At 43.3% G+C, this 21689-nt stretch overlaps 1 protein-coding gene across 1 annotated transcript; it reads right to left on the reverse strand.

The window, feature by feature from the left end:
- Positions 1–1069: 1069 nt before the first annotated feature.
- Positions 1070–16899, reverse strand: LOC123990975 (pre-mRNA-processing factor 39-like). Its single transcript, XM_046292040.1, has 15 exons — positions 16741–16899; positions 10023–10171; positions 9214–9768; positions 8940–9065; positions 8601–8719; positions 7480–7647; positions 7094–7277; positions 6472–6579; positions 5961–6125; positions 5354–5480; positions 2734–3002; positions 2400–2584; positions 2179–2253; positions 1917–2019; positions 1070–1692 (listed from the first exon to the last, which is right to left on the reverse strand). The coding sequence occupies exons 1-15, from the start codon at positions 16751–16753 to the stop codon at positions 1600–1602; spliced, it is 2439 nt and encodes an 812-aa protein (XP_046147996.1). The 5' UTR covers positions 16754–16899; the 3' UTR covers positions 1070–1599.
- Between the last annotated feature and the right edge of the window lie 4790 nt (positions 16900–21689).

The raw sequence follows: 21689 nt of genomic DNA on the forward strand, positions 1-21689 counted from the left end.
TCCTTCAACGATAAACGCAAATCCGACCATCACCCCTGGTGAGACAAAACCGAGACTTGTCAGGGAAGGACTTTTTGCCAGCCCTGTCTGGTCCAGAAACGGTGGGTTTTTGCCAATAGGCAACGTTGTTGCTGGTGATGTCTGGTGAGGACCTGCTTTACAACAGGCCTACAAGCCCTCAGTCCAGCCTCTCTCAGCCTATTGCGGACTGTCTGAGCACTGATGGAGGGATTGTGCATTCCTGGTGTAACTCGGGCAGGTGTTGTTGCCATCCTGTACCTGTCTCGCAGGTGTGATGTTCGGATGTACCGATCCTGTGCAGCTGTTACGTGGTCTACCACTGCAAGGACGATCAGCTGTCTGTCCTGTCTTCGACGTCTCACAGTAGACATTGCAATTTATTTCCCTGGCCACATCTGCAGTCCTCATACCTCCTTGCAGCATGCCTAAGGCACGTTCACGCAGATGAGCAGGGACCCTGGGCATCTTTCTTTTGGTGTTTTTCAGTCAGTAGAAAGGCCTCTCTAGGGTCCTAAGTTTTCATAACTGTGACCTTAATTGCCTACCATCTGTAAACTGTTAGAACTGCATGTTCATGGTTCATTGAACCAGCATTAAACCCTTTACAATGAAGATTTGTGAAGTTATTTGGATTTTTACAAATTATCTTTGAAAGACAGGGTCATGAAAAAGGGATGTTTCTTATTTTTTTGCTGAATTTATGTAGTGCACTGGCTGAGGTCACTCCCATCCACAACATAAAAATCCTATTAGAACTGCTTGATTAAGACCATAAACTACATCAGCTTTGTAGTGGTGGGTTAGACTTGGGACAAAAGCCAGCATACGCCACATCCTACTGTACCACCCCATGACCATGGTTGATGTCTGCGGAGTATGACCTATGCTTTCATCTATAAAATGTGTACAAGGAGTAAGTACATGTCAATTACAGAAACTTATGATTGGGTAGGAGAAGGTCATTTGCTCTCCAATCTTAACAGATATGCTGCAATTGCAGTGATAATAATATTGTATAAAAATGGTTAATTCAGGGAACAAAACAAGAAATAGGATAATGTCTTTATTATGAAATTAAGTCCAAAAAAACAAAAAACACAAAAAAAGAATCTTCATTCATTTCTGTTCTTGTCCCAGAAAAAAAAAAAAACTTAATCTTAGGAAAGCAGAGAAGAGGCTGAGGGAGGACTCGGAGCACAGCAGGTATCACTACCTCCATACAAATCTATAATCTGTATCAAACATAACTAGTTTCCCCACACAGAGATATCGAAGAGGAACCAATCTAAAAATTAAAAATATAATTTGGCGTAATTTTGACTGTGGGGGGAAAACAAATAATAATCTGAAGTCCGCATTACCAACACATGCGTAAAGAACACAAAAAAACAGCCAGTCAATGAATGAATGATGGTGAGATGGTGATTACAATGAATATGTCAAATGGCCAATGGAAACAAAAGGACATAAACAACAAATCAAAGAGGAGCTGAGCTGAGAAGTTGGGCTGGGTAGAAAGGATGCTTCCTCTTGAATTGCCTTCTTCAGAAGGATCTCTGTCCATCAGTCTTTGAAACATCATGTTGGTGGAGGGGGGTAGTACTGGTTATACTGCTGGGCATACTGGTTGTACTGTCCCCAGGAATGCTGGCCCCAGTTATTGTACTGTTGCTGTAGAAGGAAAGCAAGGAAAGACAGGGTTAGTTGTCATTCCTGTCAGCGTCACCAGATGATAGAGTTCAACCCTATCGTCCTCCCATTTAAAAATATTTTAAAAATCTAGTGAGAACCAATTGTCATGGAACGCCTTTGTCAGGAATGGTATAACATTTGCAATTTGTATTGAAAGGTGACGTGTATAACAATGTTTGACTCTGCTCTATCATAGGACTCACTTGGTACCAGTTGTAGTTGTAGGCAGAGTTGTCTCCCTGCATCATGTGCCCTGAGCCTGGGTGGTCGTCTGTACGCTGTCTCTTCGACTCGGGCTCCTGGGAGCTGCAGGGACACGAAGGAACAGGTTCATGTCAATCAAGAGCACCCAACTAAATCAATTCAGGTATGGCGATTCACAACCTGCTATGAAGCTTCCTACTGTGTTGTACTCAATGGCGTAAATGTTAAACAGTGAGAGAAGTGAACAAATTCAAATCTTACCCATTCTCTGCTTTCCTCTTTGTCGACTCATGTTCTTTCAGAAGCTTCTGGTGTTCATCGTATGCAGTCACTAACCTAGGAGGATGGAAAAAGAGTACATGGTTGAGATTAGGAGTGCAAGCATGCCATATGGATTCATTGTCATTAATTGACTAATCAGAACACTGGTCAGTGAAAATGTACTCATTGTTTGAGGGTGTAGGTACTGTAGGTGAACTGACTTATTGATGTCGCTGCCAAAGTCCTCGAGGAACTCGACCTTGCGTTGAGAGAAGGTGAGGCGGCAGTCGAGGGGCAGCGGGCTGCTCAGGGCGCGGTCGAAGCAGGCCAAGATTTCAGCCTCATTCTGCTGCACGTCCCCACTGTACTCCAGCTCTAGCAGGTTCAGGTACAACTTAGGACTCGTCTGGAGAGACACACACGCAGATTAATGAACTCAAATGGTTTCTCTAAACACATTTTCTCTGAATCAAACTCCCTTTGACTCCATGTACTGTATCTCAATATCAAGATCCTGAAACAAGTGATTCCATTCGTCGAGCGCTGTGATCTTACCTGGTCCTTGTCTATGGTTTCCAGCAACACCTTGCGGGCCTTGGTGCGGCTCCTCTGCACCTTCAGCAGCTGCCGGGCCAGCTTCACGGCATAGAATGACGTCTCGCTGGCGTTCTTCCCCGATGCCATCGCCTCGCTCAGCAGGGCCTCTGCCTCCTCCAGGTTGCCGTGGCGACGTTCCAGGCTGACCCGCCGCAGACGCACCATGGCCAGGCCCGGTACCACCTCTTCCAGTGACTTCAGGATGCCGCGCGCCTCCTCTATGTTCCCTGCAGGGAAACAAAACACAAAAACGGGGTTGAATGTTTCTTACTAGTCTGTATAGAGGGGCTACCAAGGCTTTTGAACTTCTATTACGTGATCGTCTCAGCCTCGTTAGTCGAATGCACTTGTCTGTCAATCACATCAGGTAAAGGTCTGACAAGTGAGGTGTGAATTGTGGGGCTGGCACAATAATCATATAACCAACAACTATGGACAACCACCATTAACCACAATTCTTATGTCAGAATTGTCTTAATACGTTCATTTTAATAGGGTGAGGATTCATTTTTATTTTCAAATAGACAAAGTTGACCTAATAATAACATTTTTTACAGTTGAAGTCAGAAGTTTACATACACCATAGCCAAATACATTTAAACTCAGTTTCCACAATTCCTGACATTTAGTTCTAGTAAAAATGCCCTGTCTTAGGATCACCACTTTATTTTAAGAATGTGAAATGTCAGAATAATAGTAGAGAGAATGATTTATTTCAGCTTTTATTTCCTTCATCACATTTCTAGTGGGTCAGAAGTTTACATACACTCAATTGGTATTTGGTAACATTGCCTTTAAATTGTTTAACTTGGGTCAAACGTTTTGGGTAGTCTTCCACAAGCTTCCCACAATAAGTTTGGTTTAAATTGGCCCATTCCTCCTGACAAAGCTGGTGTAACTGAGTCAGGTTTGTAAGCCTCCATGCTCTCACACACTTTCAGTTCTGCCCACTCCAATACCTTGACTTTGTTGTCCTTAAGCCATTTTGCCACAACTTTGGAAGTATGCTTGGGGTCATTGTTCAATTGGAAGACTCATTTGAGACCAAGCTTTAACTTCCTGACTGATGTCTTGAGCTTCAATATATCCACATAATTTTCCTCCCTCGTGATGCCATCCATTTTGTGAAGTGTACCAGTCCCTCCTGCAGCAAAGCACCCCCACAACATGATGCTGCCACCCCCATGCTTCACAGTTGGGACTGTGTTTTTCAGCTTGCAAGCCTCCCCCCTTTTTTCTCCAAACATAACGATGGTCATTATGGCCAAAGTTCTATTTTTGTTTCAACAGACCAGAAGACATTTCTCCAAAAAGTATGATCTGTGACCCCATGTGCAGTTGTAAACCGTAGTCTGGCTTTTTTAATGGCAGTTTTGGAGCAATGGCTTCTTCCTTGCTGAGCAGTCTTTCAGGTTATGTCGATATAGGACTTGTTTTACTGTGGATATAGATACTTTTGTACCCGTTTCCTCCAGCATCTTCACAAGGTCCTTTGCTGTTGTTCTGGGATTGATTTGTACTAAAGTACGTTCATCTCTAGGAGACATAACGCATCTCCTTCCTGAGAGGTATGACGGCTGCGTGGTCTTATGGTGTTTATACTTGCATATTAATGTTTGTACAGATGAACGTGGTACCTTCAGGCTTCTGGAAATTGCTCCCAAGGATGAACCAATTTATTTTCTGAGATCTTGGCAGATTTCTTTCGATTTTGTCATGATGTCAAGCAAAGAGGCACTGAGTTTGAAAGTAGGACTCGAAATATATCCACACCTTCAATTGACTCAAATGATGTCAATTAGCCTATCAGAAGCTTCTAAAGCCATGACATCATTTTCTGAAATTTTCCAAGCTATTTAAAGACACAGTTAACTTAGTTTATGTAAACCTCTGACCCACTGGAATTGTGATAGATCATTAATTGTGTCTGTAAACAATTGTTGGAAAAATGACTTGTATCATGCAAAGTAAATGTCCTAACCAACTTGCCAAAACTATAGTTCGTTAACAAGAAATGTGTGGAGTGGTTGAAAAATGAGTTAATGACTCCAAACTAAGTGCATGTAAACTTCCGACTTCAACTGTACAGGAAGAGGGTAAGGTTGGTACATGTTCTTTTACAAGCAAAAAACGGCACAGTCGGGAGGAGATTTCTCAAAAACATTTAATTTAGACGGGAGGGAGGGAGTTACCAAAGCTGTGTTGCATTCATTAATGGGGCGGCAGCGTAGCCTAGTGGTTAGAGCGTTGGACTAGTAAACGGAAGGTTGCGAGTTCAAACCCCCCAAGCTGACAAGGTACAAATCTGTCGTTCTGCCCCTGAACAGGCAGTTAACCCACTGTTCCCAGGCCGTTATTGAAAATAAGAATATGTTCTTAACTGACTTGCCTGGTTAAATAAAGGTAAAATAAAGTATGCATGTAGTAGCCAATTTTCATAGATGCATTATGGTACTTTACAAGCTCAAAACCATTTAACAAAATTGACAACCATGGTAATTTGCTTGACAATTAATCCTTACCCATAACCATCACAGCTTTATGTGGATGTTAAGTGGGAACTACAAACACCACTCACCCTGCTGCTCCTCGAACGCGGCCCACAGCAGGTGAATGTTGGGCTTCTTGGATAGGTGGATGGTACACGCCTTCTTGTACACATGTCTCACTCCCTCAATGCTGTAGCTCTCTAGATATTTTGCATACTTCAGTGTGAAGCAAGAGAAAGAGAGGAGGGTTGGAGAAAAAGGGGAGGACGGGGTGGATGGAGAGCAGGAGGTGGAGAGAAGACGAGGAAGGGAAGGTGACAACAACATTTTAAAACACTTATTTCTGGTTTGCTCAACCAGTGAATTTCTTCATTGACAAGATCGTGTTTTAGAAATGTTCTTTGTAAACCCATCAGCACCTTCATGGAACCAATAAGATAAGTTTCTGTAAGGTAGTGGGAGACGGAGAAGATGCAACGTAGTAGTTGGCAAATGCTGGAGTCAAATCTTGTGTGGCAAAGCTGGCCATCCCCTAATACAACAGATACAGTGGTTAACAGATCAACGTTACACGCAAAGAAGAGATGTTCAGGACGATTTACTGTTGTCAGGAAGTGATGCAATCGTTGATGGGGGAAGTGCGGGGGTCATTATTTTTGAGTTGGGGTTGAAGGTCAAAGGCTATGGTTGGGTTACCTTCATCCAGAAATCCTCGTAGAGAGCACAGGCGATGAGGCAGCGTTCGAACAAAACGACCACGCGTTCGGGAGTGCCATTCTCGATCTCAAATTCCAGATACTCCTTCCAGTTGCTGAGCTGGGTCTTCTCCAGTGCTTTAACGTGGAAGTAGGGCCGTTTTATCTGAGGGGAAAAGGGAAACACGGCATTCAAAATGGCAGCGGACCAAAGTGTACAACCATTTCAAAAGTAACGTTATTAACAATGGAAGGAAATTGAGGGATAGTTCACCCCAAAAATCAACATTTGTCAAATATTTTCATACCTCGTACTCCATCTATTGTGTAGACATCTGTAGGCCTCAATCCCAAATGAATGGGAAAGAGTGGCACCATCCAATTCCATCTCCACCCAGCTTGACAAAGCCCACTTTAGAGGTATGAAAACTTTGAGGTGAACTATTCCTTTTAACAATATGAAATACAATTGGATGATATTCTGATCATTAAAGACAGAAGTCAGTACTCACCCCCTCCTCAAAGGCCCAGCGCTTGCTGACCTCCTGCTCGTTTTGGTTGAACACCTCCTGACGCGACTCGATCACCTTGTGGCGCATGTTCTCAATCTCTGTCACTCTCTAAACATAACAAGACACTCAACGTTAACTGCTTGACTTTAAAACACAATCTCGTAACCATCTCATTCTCCACTGATGTGCAAACTGCATGTCCAGCTGCCAAGGTTATTTACATCACCCTGAGGCTGAAAGAGAGCCAGAGACAAGCAGGGGCTCTGCCTGTCGAAGGTGGCCTACCCAGGGAACGAGGCCCAACCCAGGGCAGGATATGTACCATATCCACCCTGTCTGTAGGCCAGTCCTGGTGCTGGGGACTGGATAGGACGAGCCACTCAACTAGGCCAGCCAGCCACGATTTGTCCACTCCAAATCCCTGACTGGATGATGCCCACGTACTCATTGGCTTGGCTGCTGACGGAAAGACACCTGCACAGATTTGTGTTTCACCCCATGGATGATGTCTCCATGGGTGATGTCTCCATGGGTGATGATAAAGAGACAAGGGCCTCCTTCCTAACTCTCTGGTATGTTGTGGTACATCAACCCCCCTGAAGGTGAGACAGCAGAGTCATACCTTAGCAGGATCTGGGAGGTCCTCTGTGCCGGCTGGGAGTCCCTCAGGCTCTGCGGGTGTTGCTTCCTCTCCATCCTCATTGACTGTGACTGCATTGGCTTTGGCTAGCTCCACCCTGAGCTGGACAAACTCCTCCTCTGACAGGAAGTGTTTGGGGTTGTTGTTCTGCACATGCTCTTTGAACCTGAAGAATGACAATCAGTACATCACTAAAAGAACAAAAAAGTACTACCAGAAAATAGTGCCCCTGAAAGTAAGTGTGGCTGACAAGGTTAGAACTAATGTCTGTGTTTGATTTCTATCAGCTACCCACTACCTGAGATGTTGACCATAACCCTCATGGACGGTTTATCAAAACCCATTATGAATGAGCTGACCAGTCATACCTCTGGAGGTGCTGTGAGTAGAGCTGGGTGGGTATGCCCAGGATACGATCGTAGATGGCCGTGACGTTGGCCAATCTCTCCTGCTCCGTCTCCCAGTTGATGTAGGCCTCCCACAGACGGTCAGAGCGGAAGTCTGTCCCTGCTGCCAACACAGCATGCTCATACGCACTGTAGGATAGGACACAGACAACATGATTTTGGGTAGGTTACTTTCTAAATGTAATCCGTTAGTTACCTGTCCACATTTATCAGTAATGTAACTGTTGGGTTACCCAAGCTAAGTAACGTAATCTGATTGCGGTCCCTTTAAAAAGGCATTAGAAGACAAAAAAGGATCCATGCCTGTCACCATAGTGGTCTTTGACTTGTGGTCAGACTAGCTCAGGCGGAACAAAATTAAACTTGCACTTTTTTTCAATGCTGAATTGAAGATCGTTGAGAAAACAAAAAGTTGTCAATAAAAAAAATTCTGCAAACATATTTTCTGAATATTAATAATATTATTCAAAAGCATCTGATTAGTTATTTCTTGGAAAACAAATTACTCCCAAACCCTGTTAACAATACACTATGACCTGTAAAACACTTGGTTTTGGAAGTGTCACAAGGTTCTCACACACAGGTGTGTTTTGTAGAAAAAAATATTTTTATATTTTACCCCCCTTTTGTCCTCAATTTTTGTAGTATCCAATTATTAGTAGTTACTCTCGTTTCAACTCCTGTACGGGCTCGGGAGAGACGAAGGTCGAAAGTCATGCGTCCTCCAAAACACAACCCAACCAAGCCGCGCTGCTTCTTAACACAGCGCGCATCCAACCCGGAAGCCAGCCACACCAATGTGTCGGAGGAAACGCCTGGCGACCTTGGTTAGCGTGCACTGCGCCCGGCCCGCCATAAGAGTCGCTGGTGCGCGATGAGACAAGGATATCCCTACCGGCCAAACCCCCCCTAACCAGGACGATGCTAGGCCAATTGTGCGTCGCCCCACGGACCCACAGCCTGGGCGCGAACCCAGTCTCTGGTGGCACAGCTAGGGCTGCGATGCAGTGCCCTAGACCACTGCGCCACCCGGGAGGCCCCCGGTGTTTCAATTTTCAGTGAGGACAAAGCTCTTCACTCACGCTCTAATGCGTGACGGTGTCTCTGGGTCTTCAGGGTCAGCGTTGTCCTTGATGAAGGACAGGTAGTGGAGCCACAGGTCCACACTCAGGGGGATGGCATGCACACCCCGCCGGTACACCTGGGGATAGGAGGCAAAAACAACATTGGAGAATGAGACAACCAGTGTGAAAATTACTGAATGAATGACTGTCACAGTAAGGACCCAAACAGTAGACAGCACAAAGCTCCAGCCCCTAACCCTGTCAAGCCCTTTCAGATCAGGACAGAGGATAGGAGGAGAAGATGTCCATTTACACAATTAAACACCACTACATGAGCCCAGCCACAAAGAGACTTACCTCCTCTGCCACCTGTGCATTGCCATGTTTCTTCTCAGTGTCAGCTAACTTCTTCCAGTAGCCGTAGCAGTAGGGGTAGCGCAAGAAAAACGCATCAAACGCCTTCCTCACCACACCAAGATGATTCTGAGGCGGCAAAAAAAATTACATTTCCAACTTGCTTCCTGACAGAAAAACCTCAATGTTTACATGTAGTATTCAATACAGCAGATAAAACCTAGTCACAATACAAGCAAGGGTCAACATAAACATTTCAGGACTTTTCCACACTCACCTCTTGCTCCACATACTGCAGCAGGTAGACCCAACCATTGAAGTCTTCAGGGTTTTCCTCACACCCTTTAGCCAGCTTCTCATACTCAGAAGGGATAAGAGGCTCTGTAGGGACAGCTGGTTCCTCAACAGGTTCCACCTGCTCTGCCTCTTTGGATTCTTCAAGTTCCATGTTAGCTGGGCTACTATCTTCTGCAACCATTGGTGGCTGGGCTTGGACTGGATCTTGTTGCTGTTCTCCAGTGTCGGACAACTTCTCGCTCTGTATCAAAGGCTCTGTGGCTGTGTTGTTGTGTCCATCCTGACTCTCGTCTGACGATGCCTCCATTTGGTTCTGTTGTTCTGCCCGTGGAGAACGAGACTGCTCATCTGAATCCTCATGCTCCCGACGCTCCTCTTGGAAGAGTTCAGCGCTCGCTAACTGGAAGTGCTGCACCGCCTGTTCAACAGATCCTAGATCAGACTGCTGGACCTGGTGCTGCTCTATTACCTCTGGCGACGACTGATCTGACTCCGAGTCCGAGTCGTGGATAACCGTGGTGAGGTTATGGGGATCCTGGTCAAGGGGGAAGGAAATTATTACCAACAAGCAACTAAGAAAATAGGCAAGGGACTGCCTCATGTTTGAGAGAGCACCACTGTTGAAAGATGAAAGTGTTGGTGTTTAGACCTACTAGTAATGCAGGCAGACAAAATAGCATTTGCAATGTTGTTGTACAGAATAATAACAAAAGGGATACATTGGCCTTGTCATTACAACTACATCCAGGGCAAAAGAGGTCAAACCCCACGTGCATTTCCCACACTGACCTGATCCATGGTCCATTCAGCAGCATGCGTGAGGACAGGCAGGTCAGGGAGAAAGTCCTCTCCGTTGCCCTCCATGGCTGGGGACTCCACACTCTCAGGGCTGTCTGTGTCCAACATCCCCGTCATGGGCTCGTCTGAGAGGTGCAGGTCTGGGGAGAGGAAAACATATTGCACGTCAATATCACAAGATCGAGAAGGGACAGTAATTATTAGTTAGTATTACAGAAAATTGATTGATGTGGAATCACGTATGACTGGGTGATATGGCTGGTCCCATGTTTCATGAAATCCCAGAAAATGTCCGTACTAGGAGTTTGAACATTAAAACAAAGTTGGGATCTATAACGTTAATATAAACCCCTAACCAAAAAAAACAGTATCTTCCCCCACTGCAATTAATTAAAATCACAGTTCAGTTACACACCAAAACTATATTTTTTTACGTGTTATAGCGGATATACTATGAAGGCCTGTGGAGATTGTAATTCAAAAACAAAACAGATGAAGAGGCAAACTTCAGGCTCCTTGGTGAATTTGCAAAGCATGCAAGACAAGATATTGCGAGATGCAGATTATCAAAACATATGAGAACGCTTCTTCTGCCTCTCTCAATCCCTCCGTCACACTGGCTTGCCTGCGCTGTCTCTTCACTAATGATGCAAGTGTGTGTTCAAGCACAGTGTAGCCTGCTCAGTTTTTGCGGCATGAAATCAGCGGGCTACCGGTAGCATGTATCGATTACGCTTTTCAGGCATAATGGAATGTGTCCCCATGAAAGTGCCTCGGCTGCATCTTATGTGTCTGTTAGGGTAGGCTACCCTACGGTTTTATTGTTTTATGCCAGCACAAAACCTTTTCTGGTGATATGAACAGACATTTTACTTGTCTGTAAAGGAACGCCACTTCTGAAGCCGGACTAAAGTCCATCACAAGGCAAACAGAACTGTCAACCAAATAAATCGAGCTGCTTCGTGCAGCCTGCACGCAGACCACTCTTTCCATAAAAAAGTACTGTTTGTAAAATACCAAGACATTTAGTAGAAATACAACATAAAAATAAAATACAAGTATTAAAACACAACAGCAGCATATCAATCAGCAACCTTTGTTGTAAAGGAAAAAACAGAATATTTTAAGCCAGAGCAGAATTCTACCATCTTAAAAAAGTACAAAGATTTTTTTTTATAAATAACCCAAGAATGACCACAGCCTGTCTTTTCCAACGGGAACAAAATCAGTGGGCAGAACAAGGAAGGAGGTTGGAGATTCACCTGGCACGTTCTAGCATGCATTTGCATATTTCCGTTAGGGAACACCTTCTCTGAAGTGTGCAATAACTTCTTATGGCTGCAGGGGCAGTATTGAGTAGCTTGGATAAAAGGTGCCCAGAGCTCCTCAGTCCCAGTTGCTAATATATGATGACTAGATGTCAACCATCTTTAGAAACTTGATTGAGGATTCTACTGTGAAGTGGGACCGAAAGAGAGGAATGAGTAAGAGGTCTGCCAGCAGTCACGTGCTGATCATTTGCATTTCACATGAGCGGTAGCTGCGTTCCTTTGCTTTTCTAAAGACAAAGGAATTCTCCGGTTGGAATATTATTGAAGTTTTATGTTAAAAACATCCTAAAGATTGATCCCATACATCGTTTGACATGTTTCTACAGACAGTAACGGAACTTTGACATTTCGTCTGCAACTTGGTAACGTGCTTCATGGCTTTGGATTTGTTTACCAAACGTGCGAACACAAGTAGCTCTTTCTCTCAAAAATGGACATTATCGAACAAAACAAGCATTTATTGGGAACCGATTCCTGGGAGTGCATTCTGATGAAGATCATCAAAAGTAAGCAAATATTTATAATGCTATTTATGGAATACTTTTGACTACCCAACATGGCGGATATTTCTCTGGCTGGTTTGGGCTCTGAGCGCCGTTCTCAGATGATGCTTTTTACGCAAAGTTTTTTTTAAATCTGACACAGCGGTTGCATTAAGGAGAAGTGTATCTAAAGTTCCATTCTTAACACTTGAATTTATCAACATTTATAATGAGTACTTCTGTGAATTCATGTGGCTCTCTGCAATATCACTGCATGTTTTAGAACTACTGAACGTAACACGCCAATGTAAAATAAGATTGTTGGATATAAATATGAACTTTACTGAACAAAACATACATTATTGTGTAACATGAAGTCCTATGAGTGTCATCTGATGAAGATCAAAGGTTAATGATTCATTTTCTCAATTTCTGCTTTTTGTGACTCTCTTTGGCTGGAAAAATGGCTGGGTTTTTCTGTGAGTTGGTGGTGACCTAACAATCGTTTGTGAAGCTTTCGCTGTAAAGCATTTTTGAAATCAGACACTGTGGCTGGATTAACAAGAATGTAGCATTAAAATGGTGCCTAATACTTGTATGTTTGGGAAATTTGATTGAGATTTCTGTTGATTTGTATTTGGCGCCCTGCAATTTAATTGGCGAGGGGTCCTCTAGCAGAACCTAGACAGGTTAATACAATAAAAGGTCAATACACTGCATTTCAAACAGGCATGAATAATGTAACTAATTCAGGGCTTGTAAAATTATACCTTGGCTTAATATAGTCTTTCCACAACCATAAGACTCACTAATATTGTAATTATTTTAACAAAATAAATTAGATCTGCAATAATCACTGACCTGGCTTTAAAGTCTATGAAAACGCCATTTTTGTTACAGATTTAACCAGAACCATGCACAGCCACTAATGATGACCAACTTCTTGTAGCAGGCATTATAGAAAATGAACACATGTCCCATAAACACTCAAGTGAGTAACCAGCTAAACTTTATATTTAAAGTCTAGCCAACTTGGATCTACTTGCTTGCCAACAAGGTAGAGTAGTTAAACTTACGAATACACCTGTCCATCACTAACAACTTAGCCTGTTCACTTTGTTTACATTTACATTTACATTTAAGTCATTTAGCAGACGCTCTTATCCAGAGCGACTTACAAATTGGTGCATTCAACTTATGACATCCAGTGGAACAGTCACTTTACAATAGTGCATCTAAATCTTAAAGGGGGGGGTGAGAGGGATTACTTATCCTATCCTAGGTATTCCTTAAAGAGGTGGGGTTTCAGGTGTCTCCGGAAGGTGGTGATTGACTCCGCTGTCCTGGCGTCGTGAGGGAGTTTGTTCCACCATTGAGGGGCCAGAGCAGCGAACAGTTTTGACTGGGCTGAGCGGGAGCTGTACTTCCTCAGTGGTAGGGAGGCGAGCAGGCCAGAGGTGGATGAACGCAGTGCCCTTGTTTGGGTGTAGGGCCTGATCAGAGTCTGGAGGTTTAGACACTGAAAGTGGCCTATCTGTATAAAAATATGTTCTCAGAATGAGAACGAGTTGCCAATGTCTTATAGAAATGCATCTTATGCTCATTGCACATTTATAAAACACAGACATCTAGCACATAAGTATGTGGCTAAAATGCTTCTAGCAGTACGTTCTGAGACAGAAACTGAGCATACACTTTCCACAAACATGTTCTCTGTTCTACATTTTGGGAGTTGAGACAAAAAAAAAAGGTATCGTTAGAAAGGATTCTCAACTATTACAGTAAAATAATGTCCAAGTGTTTCGGAGTCCATATGCCCAATTCTGTTGGACCAAACCTCAAATAGCGTGTTTAAACTTCATTCATTGTCAGAGAGGAAGAAGTTATCTTTTGTCGTTGTGTGTGGCAGGGGCTTGGTGTCTGTGTAAAGGTGCCTACAGCACAGAAGGAGCGAAGGAGACAAAAATGATTAAGGCGGGAAAATGAAAACCTTGATACTTGCAAAAACGCTCTAACACATGAATTTTAGTTAATACGATATGATCACACAGCACTTGGAGTAAGAAGTGGATCCAGACAGTGCTGACATAAAAAGCAACGCCAAAGATCACATTGACATGACTGGATTATGGGTAGCCTCAATTAGAATCCAAGAGTGAAATACGAACATGTAGGCTCAGCATCCCTGAACAGTCCATTACAAGTAAGAATGCTGAACAAACTTAATTCCAACTTTACTTGTTGTCCTCTGATTTCGGCAACATAGAGGTAATATGGTACAAAATATCTACAGGGAAGTGTTATCAACATGACTTTCAGTACGCTGATCTGTATATAGGTTTGTATTTCGGTTTTAGAATTTTTAATACAAATGAAATTCGCACTTATACAAGCACCTGCACAGTATGGTTGAGTCTAACCAAACCACAGACAGGAACGCCAAATCTTCCAGCTGATTGCGAGGAAACATGCTTCAGTCCCCTACATTTGTCTATTGTATACATAAATTGTGCATCACGTGCAATGCCTCAAGAGATTGAAAATACAAGCCACAGAACCTTCAATGCAGTCGGAAAGTATTCAGATCCCTTCACTTTTTTCACATCCTTATTCTAAAATGGATTAAATAGTTCCACCCCCCCAAATCTACACACAATACAAAAAAAAACAGATTATAAATGTTGGCATTTTTTTTACTGAAGTTACATTTACATAAGTATTCAGATCCTTTAATCAGTACTTTGTTGAAGCACAGTTGTCAGCGATTACAGGCTTGAATCTTCTTGGGTATGACGCTACATTCTCGGCACACCTGTATTTAGAGAGTTTCTCTCATTCTTCTCTGCAGATCCTCTCAAGCTCTGTCAGGTTGGATGAGGAGCGTCGCTGCACAGCTACTTTCAGGTTTCTTCAGAGAGGTTCGATCAGGTTCAAGTGCAGGCTCTGGCTGGGCCACTCAAGGACATTCAGAGACTTGTCCCGAAGCCACTCCTGTGTTGGCTTGGCTGTGTGCTTAAGGTCGTTGTCCTGTTGGAAGGTGAACCTTCACCCGACTCGTCTCCTAGCCTCTGCTGCTGAAAAGCATCCCCACAGCATGATGCTGCCACCACCATGCTTCACCTTAGGGATGGTGCCAGGTTTCCTCCAAACGTGACAGTTGGCATTCAGGCCTAAGGATCTTGTTTCTCATGGTCAGAGTCTTTAGGCAAACTCAAAGCGGGCTGTCATGTGCAGCCTCCTTTTACCGAGGAATAGCTTCCAACTGGCCCCTCTACCATAAAGGCCTGATTGGTGGAGTGCTGCAGAGATGGTTGTCCTTCTGGAAAATGCTCCCATCACCAGAGGAACTCTGGAGCGCGGTCAGAGTGACCATCAGGGTTTTGGTCACCCCCCCCCAATACCAAGGCCCGACTCCCCCAATTGCTCGGTTTGACTGGGCGGCCAGCTCTAAGAAGAGTCTTGCTGGTTCCAAACTTCTTCCATTTGACAATGATGAAAGCAACTGTACTTGGAGACATTCAATGCTGCAGAACATTTTTGGTACCCTTCCGCAGATCTGTGTCTTGACTAAATCCTGTCTTGAAGCTCTACAGATAATTTCTTTGAACTCATGGCTTGGTTTTTGCTCCGACATGCACCGTCAACTGTGGGACCTTATATTGACAGTTGAGTGCCTATCCAAATCATGTCCAATCAATTAAATGAACCACAGGTGAACTTCAGTCAAATTGTAAAAACATCTCATGGATGATCAATGGAAACAGGATTCACCTGAGCACAATTTCGAGTCTCATAGCAAAGGGTCTGAAATAAAGGTGTTTTTTTTGTTGCTAAAATTACCCAAAACCTACTTTCGCATTACGGGGTTTTGTGTGTATAATGATGAGAAAACAAATTTGAGAATAACACTAAAATCTGGAAAAGGTGAAGGGGTCTGAACACTTCTCGAATGCACAGTAACGCAAAAAAGTTGGGAAAACAACATCTCCACGTCCTACCATCAACCGGTTAAGTACGATAAATATTTTTATTCAACATTCTGGCCTGTAAAGACTTGCGTCTTTGGTCAGACTGAAAGTCCATGGAGAAACCACGGTAACAATGTTTTTGTTTAGGCAGGGTTATAGGTTCCTATTTTGTTACTCGTTTTCAGTTTATATATGTGTATATGTGTGTAACAAAATACATTTCATACATACTCCAGATTAGTAACCTGAACCATTCAAGTCGCGCTCAACTTTATTCAAGTAGTTGTAAACCAAAGAATCCCCACCGACCGCAGCTCCTGACTTCTTCAGTCACATCGACTTGTGCAAGCATGCGTACTTCCGTGTTAAGGAACATAGCTAGCATGTTAGCTAGCACAGGCGCGCGTGATGGCGTATAGTAACGTCAGCTATCATATCTAACTAAACATTTTACTTGCTCAATCAACAACAACCAAAATATCTAACTATCTAGTTAGCCCACTTGTAATGATAGCTAGCCAGACCCCCATTGAAACACGACGCAGTAAACACAACAGTGAAGTTGGCTTAGTAACCTAACCAACCGTAGCCAGTTAATTCAAACGGATCTAAATACCTAATTTACCCACTGACCGTATATCCTCGAAAATAAGACGTTAGTAAAGTTCACATATGCTGTGTGTCATTGTAATGATAGTAGGGAAAGGCGACCGTTTAATTTTAATCTAATAATTGGCTGAAAGTCTTAAACAGTACCACAGCGTAGTGAGATCTTCAGCCCTGCCTCGGGTTGGGCCTAACGACGTTAGCTGCTAGCTAGCCAGACCGCACACGTCCACCACCATCTTAATATAATAATCACATTACAGCAAGCGGAGTGTTAACAAGTTCAGGGAAAAACATGTATAAATATTTTTTTCCAACTTACCAGTATCTTCCATGAAATTCAGTTTAGACAAATGTGTATTTCTGTTACTTTAAACGTATCTAACCAACAACATGTAGCCGCGTTTCTACTCTCATTCTCCAGCGACAACTTTGAGGAGGCTTCGGAAGGGCAGACAGAATGTGCGCATGCGTAACGTTCTCAATAGTTACCACAAACACAACGTCAAAATGGCTATATCGTAAATATTTGCTTTTGGTTTAAGGTTTCGGTCAGGTATAAGGTTAGCAGTGTATTTCATGTTATGTTTAAAATCAGATTTTAAGAAGATTCATTGTAGAAAGAGGCGGAGTTTAGCCATAATGTATTTGTGGCTGTAGTAACTAGTGACGACCCATGCGTACTGTAGGGGGGTGGATCCACTAAGATAATGTCTGTGTTCGAGAGGATCAAAACCGTAATGTATTCATGGCTAAATTGTGACTGACTGATCTACATAAAATAAAGAGTAGTTATATATGATACAATGTTCTTTGTTGAGTAGTCAGTCGGCTCCAATGTCGAACAAGCCCAAAGTAACCAAGAATGTTTACACTGTATATCTGTCGACTTGTGTTTGTCTGGCTACTTCGTAATGAATCCAACAAACGTAGCCAGTAGAGGCTGCAGTCACGGTTATGCAAAATGGTGAATAAGAATAAGATAATAATATACCTATTTGTCATTGGCTTTGTTGCCACTATTTTACATGATTTAAAAAACAAACATTAATTTATCATTGAACTGTAGAAGAATTGGAATAGGAGCATAGATTTGACTAAGGTCTAGATTCGAAATAATAGAAGAAATCCAATTTAGGCGAGGAGTGTATTCACTGACATTTAACCTCTCCCTGACCTACATGTTTCAAGCAGACCACCATAGTCCCTGTTCCCAAGAAAGCGAGGGTAACCTGCCTAAGTGATTACCACCCCGTAGCACTCACGTCAGTAAACATGAAGTGCTTTGAAAGGCTGGTCATGTCTCACATCAACACCATCATCCCGGAAAACCTAGACCCACACCAATTTGCATACCGCCCCAACAGATCCACAGATGATGCCATCTCAATCGCACTCCACACTGCCCTTTCCCACCTCAAAGGAACACCTATGTGAGAATGCTATTCATTGACTCCAGCTCAGCGTTAAAAACCATAGTGACCACAAAGCTCATCACTAAGCTAAGGACGCTGGGAATAAACACCTCCCTCTGCACCTGGATCATGGACTTCCTGACAGTCCGCCCCCAGGAGTTAAGGCTAGGCAACAACACATCTGCTATGCTGATCCTCAACACTGGGGCACCTCAGGGGTAGATGCTTAGACCCTTCCTGTACTCCCTGTTCACCCACGAATACGTGGCCATGCATGACTCAAATCCAATTTTATTTGTCACAGGTGTAGACCTTACAGTGAAATGCTTACTTACAAGCCCTTAACCAATAATGCAGTTAAGAGAAATACCAAAAAATAAATTAAATAAATAAAAGTAACAAATAATTAAAGAGCAGCAGGAAAATAACAATAGCGAGGCTATATACAGGTGGTACCGGTACAGAGTCAGTGTGCAGGGGCATTCGAGGTTAATGTGGCAATATGTACATGTGGTTAGAGTTATTAAAGTGACTATGCAAAGATAATAACAGAGTAGCAGCAGTGTAAAAGAGGGGGGACAATGCAAATAGTCCGGGTAGCCATTTGATTAGATGTTCAGAAGTCTTAGCGCTCTGGTACCGCTTGCCGTGCGGTAGCAGAGAGAAAAGTCTATGACTAGGGTGGCTGGAGTCTTTGACAATTTTTAGGGCCTTCCTCTGACACCGCCTGGTATAGAGGTCCTGGATGGCAGGAAGCTTGGCCCCAGTGATGTACTGGGCTGTACGTATTACCTTCTGTAGTGCTTTGCAGTCGGAGGCTGTGCAGTTGCCATACCAGGTAGTGATGCAACTAGTCAGGATGCTCTAGATGGTGCAGCTGTAGAACCTTTTGACGATCTGAGGACCCATGCCAAATCTTTTCAGTCTCTTGAGGGGGAATAGGTGTTCTAGTGCCCTCTTCACGACTGTCGTGGTGTGTTTTTGGACCATGATAGTTTGTTGGTGATGTGGACACCAATGAACTTGAAACTCACGACCTGTTCCACTACAGCCCCTTCAATGAGAATGGTGGCGTGTTCGGCCCTACTTTTTCTGTGGTCCGCGATCAGCTCCTTTTTGTCTTGCTCACATTGAGGGAGACACCTACTCATTACAGGCTATTTCTTTACAGTGCCTTGCGAAAATATTCGGCCCCCTTGAACTTTGCGACCTTTTACCACATTTCAGGCTTCAAACATAAAGATATAAAACTGTATTTTTTTGTGAAGAATCAACAACAAGTGGGAAACAATCATGAAGTGGAACGACATTTATTAGATATTTCAAACTTTTTTAACAAATCAAAAACTGAAAAATTGGGCGTGCAAAATCATTCAGCCCCCTTAAGTTAATACTTTGTAGCGCCACCTTTTGCTGTGATTACAGCTGTAAGTCGCTTGGGGTATGTCTCTATCAGTTTTGCACATCGAGAGACTGAAATTATTTCCCATTCCTCCTTGCTAAACAGCTCGAGCTCAGTGAGGTTGGATGGAGAGCATTTGTGAACAGCAGTTTTCAGTTCTTTCCACAGATTCTCGATTGGATTCAGGTCTGGACTTTGCAGTCGCAACACCATTTTTTAATTGTGCATCAGGTTCCTGGTTATAAATAATGTCTATGATCTAACGAGATTGGAATGCGTCATCTAGCGATGTTAGGCCTACTGCTGCAGAACATACCATGGCAGAGTTTGCAAACCAATTGGCACCCAATTCATTCAAATCATGATATGGTTCTGTCAGGTAAGGAATCCTTGCCTTTAACGTTCAACTGAGAAGGTTTTTGAGAAAGGTCTTTATCTACCCACAATACAGTTATCATCATTGGGGCTCCCGAGTGGCGTGGTGGTCTAAGGCACTGCATCTCAGTACAAGAGGCATCACTGCAGTTCCTGGTTCGGATCCAGGATGCATCACATCCGGCTGTGATTGTGAGTCCCATAGGGCGGTGCACAATTGATCTGGGGTCGTCCGGGTTTCGCTGTCATTGTAAACAAGAATTGATTATTAACTTACTTGTCTAGTTAAATAGTTAATAAAAAAATCTTAAAAAGTGGCTAATTGGCTACATACAGAGTGACAGACAAACGTGCACATCAAAACAAACAGGTAGAAATGAATTGGCAGTGTTACATTTGGCTTTTTAAGGCAATAGTGGCTAACTATTGGGGTCATGTCAATATGGCTTGATTGTATAGTAGCAGGGAGCTTTATGTTGAAAAATGGCAAGCTCCTCATAGGTGGACTGAAAGCTAATCGTAGCTCGTGATCTATCTGTTGGAGATGCCTGATCTAGACTCTAAAACCTACATGCTTACCCTTTCAAAGTAGGAGGTACATATGCATATAAAAGATGACTGATCACTGGTCAAAATATTCAGATTGTGATGTCATGATCTGGGCAAAAAACTCCATCCCACCTTCCAACACTTTTTTTGTTTTACACAAATAGCTCTTACACAAAAAGGGCATTATCATAATATTCACAATATCATTAAAAAATGTTTTTAACTTCACTGCCCCTTTAAAATAATCCAGAGCATGCAAACAGAATTAGCCTAACCATATGTATTGGGATTTATAATTAATTGCATTGGAGTTTGCACGTAAGCCTTACACTATATGCAATTTGTTACGTTAAATGAATGTTTAGGTACACAGCAGGGATAATTATTTCAGTAATTGTAACATCAAGATTTCTCAAAATCGTCATGGCTATTAACCCAGTAGCCTACTCTGAAATGCATCCACATTTTCTGTCTGTAGCTTACCTACAAACACACAGAAAATGTGGATGCATTTCAGAGTTGGAAGCAAGCTTCCAAGTCAAAACAGTTCACACATTGTAACGATGTATGCAGAGAGTCGGGAACAAGTTCAGGGCGTGAATACGATTAACAAACAAAACAAGAACCACTAACAGCGAACCGGCATGAAACCGATACAGAAACAATAACGCCTGGGAAAGGAACCAAATGGAGTGACATAAATAGGGCAGCTAATCAAGGAGGTGATGGAGTCCAGGTGAGTATCAATAAGCGCTGGTGCGTATGACGATGGTGACAGGTGCGTGTAATAATCAGCAGTCTGGTGACCTAGAGGCCAGAGGGAATGTACGTGCCAGTACCCCCTCCCTGACGCATGGCTCCAGCCGCAGGGACGTCCCGGGGATCAGGAACGGATCGGCCACCTCTGCCAAAGCGCGGGAACCTGGCGAGCCAGCTGTGGCATGGGAACCTGCCGAGCCTACCGAGTCTTGACAAGCTAGCTGAGGCATCCTCGGTAGAGTCAGCAACAGACGCTTGACCCGCCAACCAAGTCTTGACACCAGATGTACCAGCTGAGGCATGAAAAGCCTGACGAGCAGGCTGAGGCATCCTATGTTGCTCCGGCAGCGGAACCCAGACCAAACATCTCCAACACAAAAATACAAAAACACTCCCTGATGCTTCTCTTGGGTGAGGCGTTATTCTGTAACAATGTACACTGAGAGTCGGGAAGCAGGTTCAGACAGTGAATACATGTAATAAAGGAACAAAACAAGAACCACAAACAGTGCAACGACATAAAACCGACACTAACGCCTAGGGAGGTGTGCGTAATAATCAGCAGTCTGGTGACCTAGAGGCCAGAGAGGGAGTATACATGACACACATACAGCGCCTTCTGAAAGTATTCAGACCACTTGAATTTTTCAGACATTTTGTTACATTACAGCTTTATTCTAAAAATATAAAAAAATATATAAATCCTCTGCAATCTACACACAATACCCCATAATGACAAAGCAAACACTTTTTATTTTATTTTAGCGAATG

Source organism: Oncorhynchus gorbuscha, linkage group LG12 (assembly GCF_021184085.1).
Source record: "Oncorhynchus gorbuscha isolate QuinsamMale2020 ecotype Even-year linkage group LG12, OgorEven_v1.0, whole genome shotgun sequence".
Taxonomy (NCBI): Eukaryota; Metazoa; Chordata; class Actinopteri; order Salmoniformes; family Salmonidae; genus Oncorhynchus; species Oncorhynchus gorbuscha.

Bases quoted from the DNA above. Each gene is read 5' to 3' on its own strand.
- LOC123990975 (XM_046292040.1), bottom strand. The intron at 6,126-6,471 runs GTGAGTACTGAC...TTTTCCCCTCAG, and splicing joins GCTGGGCCTTTGAGGAGGGG to ATAAAACGGCCCTACTTCCA. The intron at 2,020-2,178 runs GTAAGATTTGAA...GTGTCCCTGCAG, and splicing joins AAGAGGAAAGCAGAGAATGG to CTCCCAGGAGCCCGAGTCGA.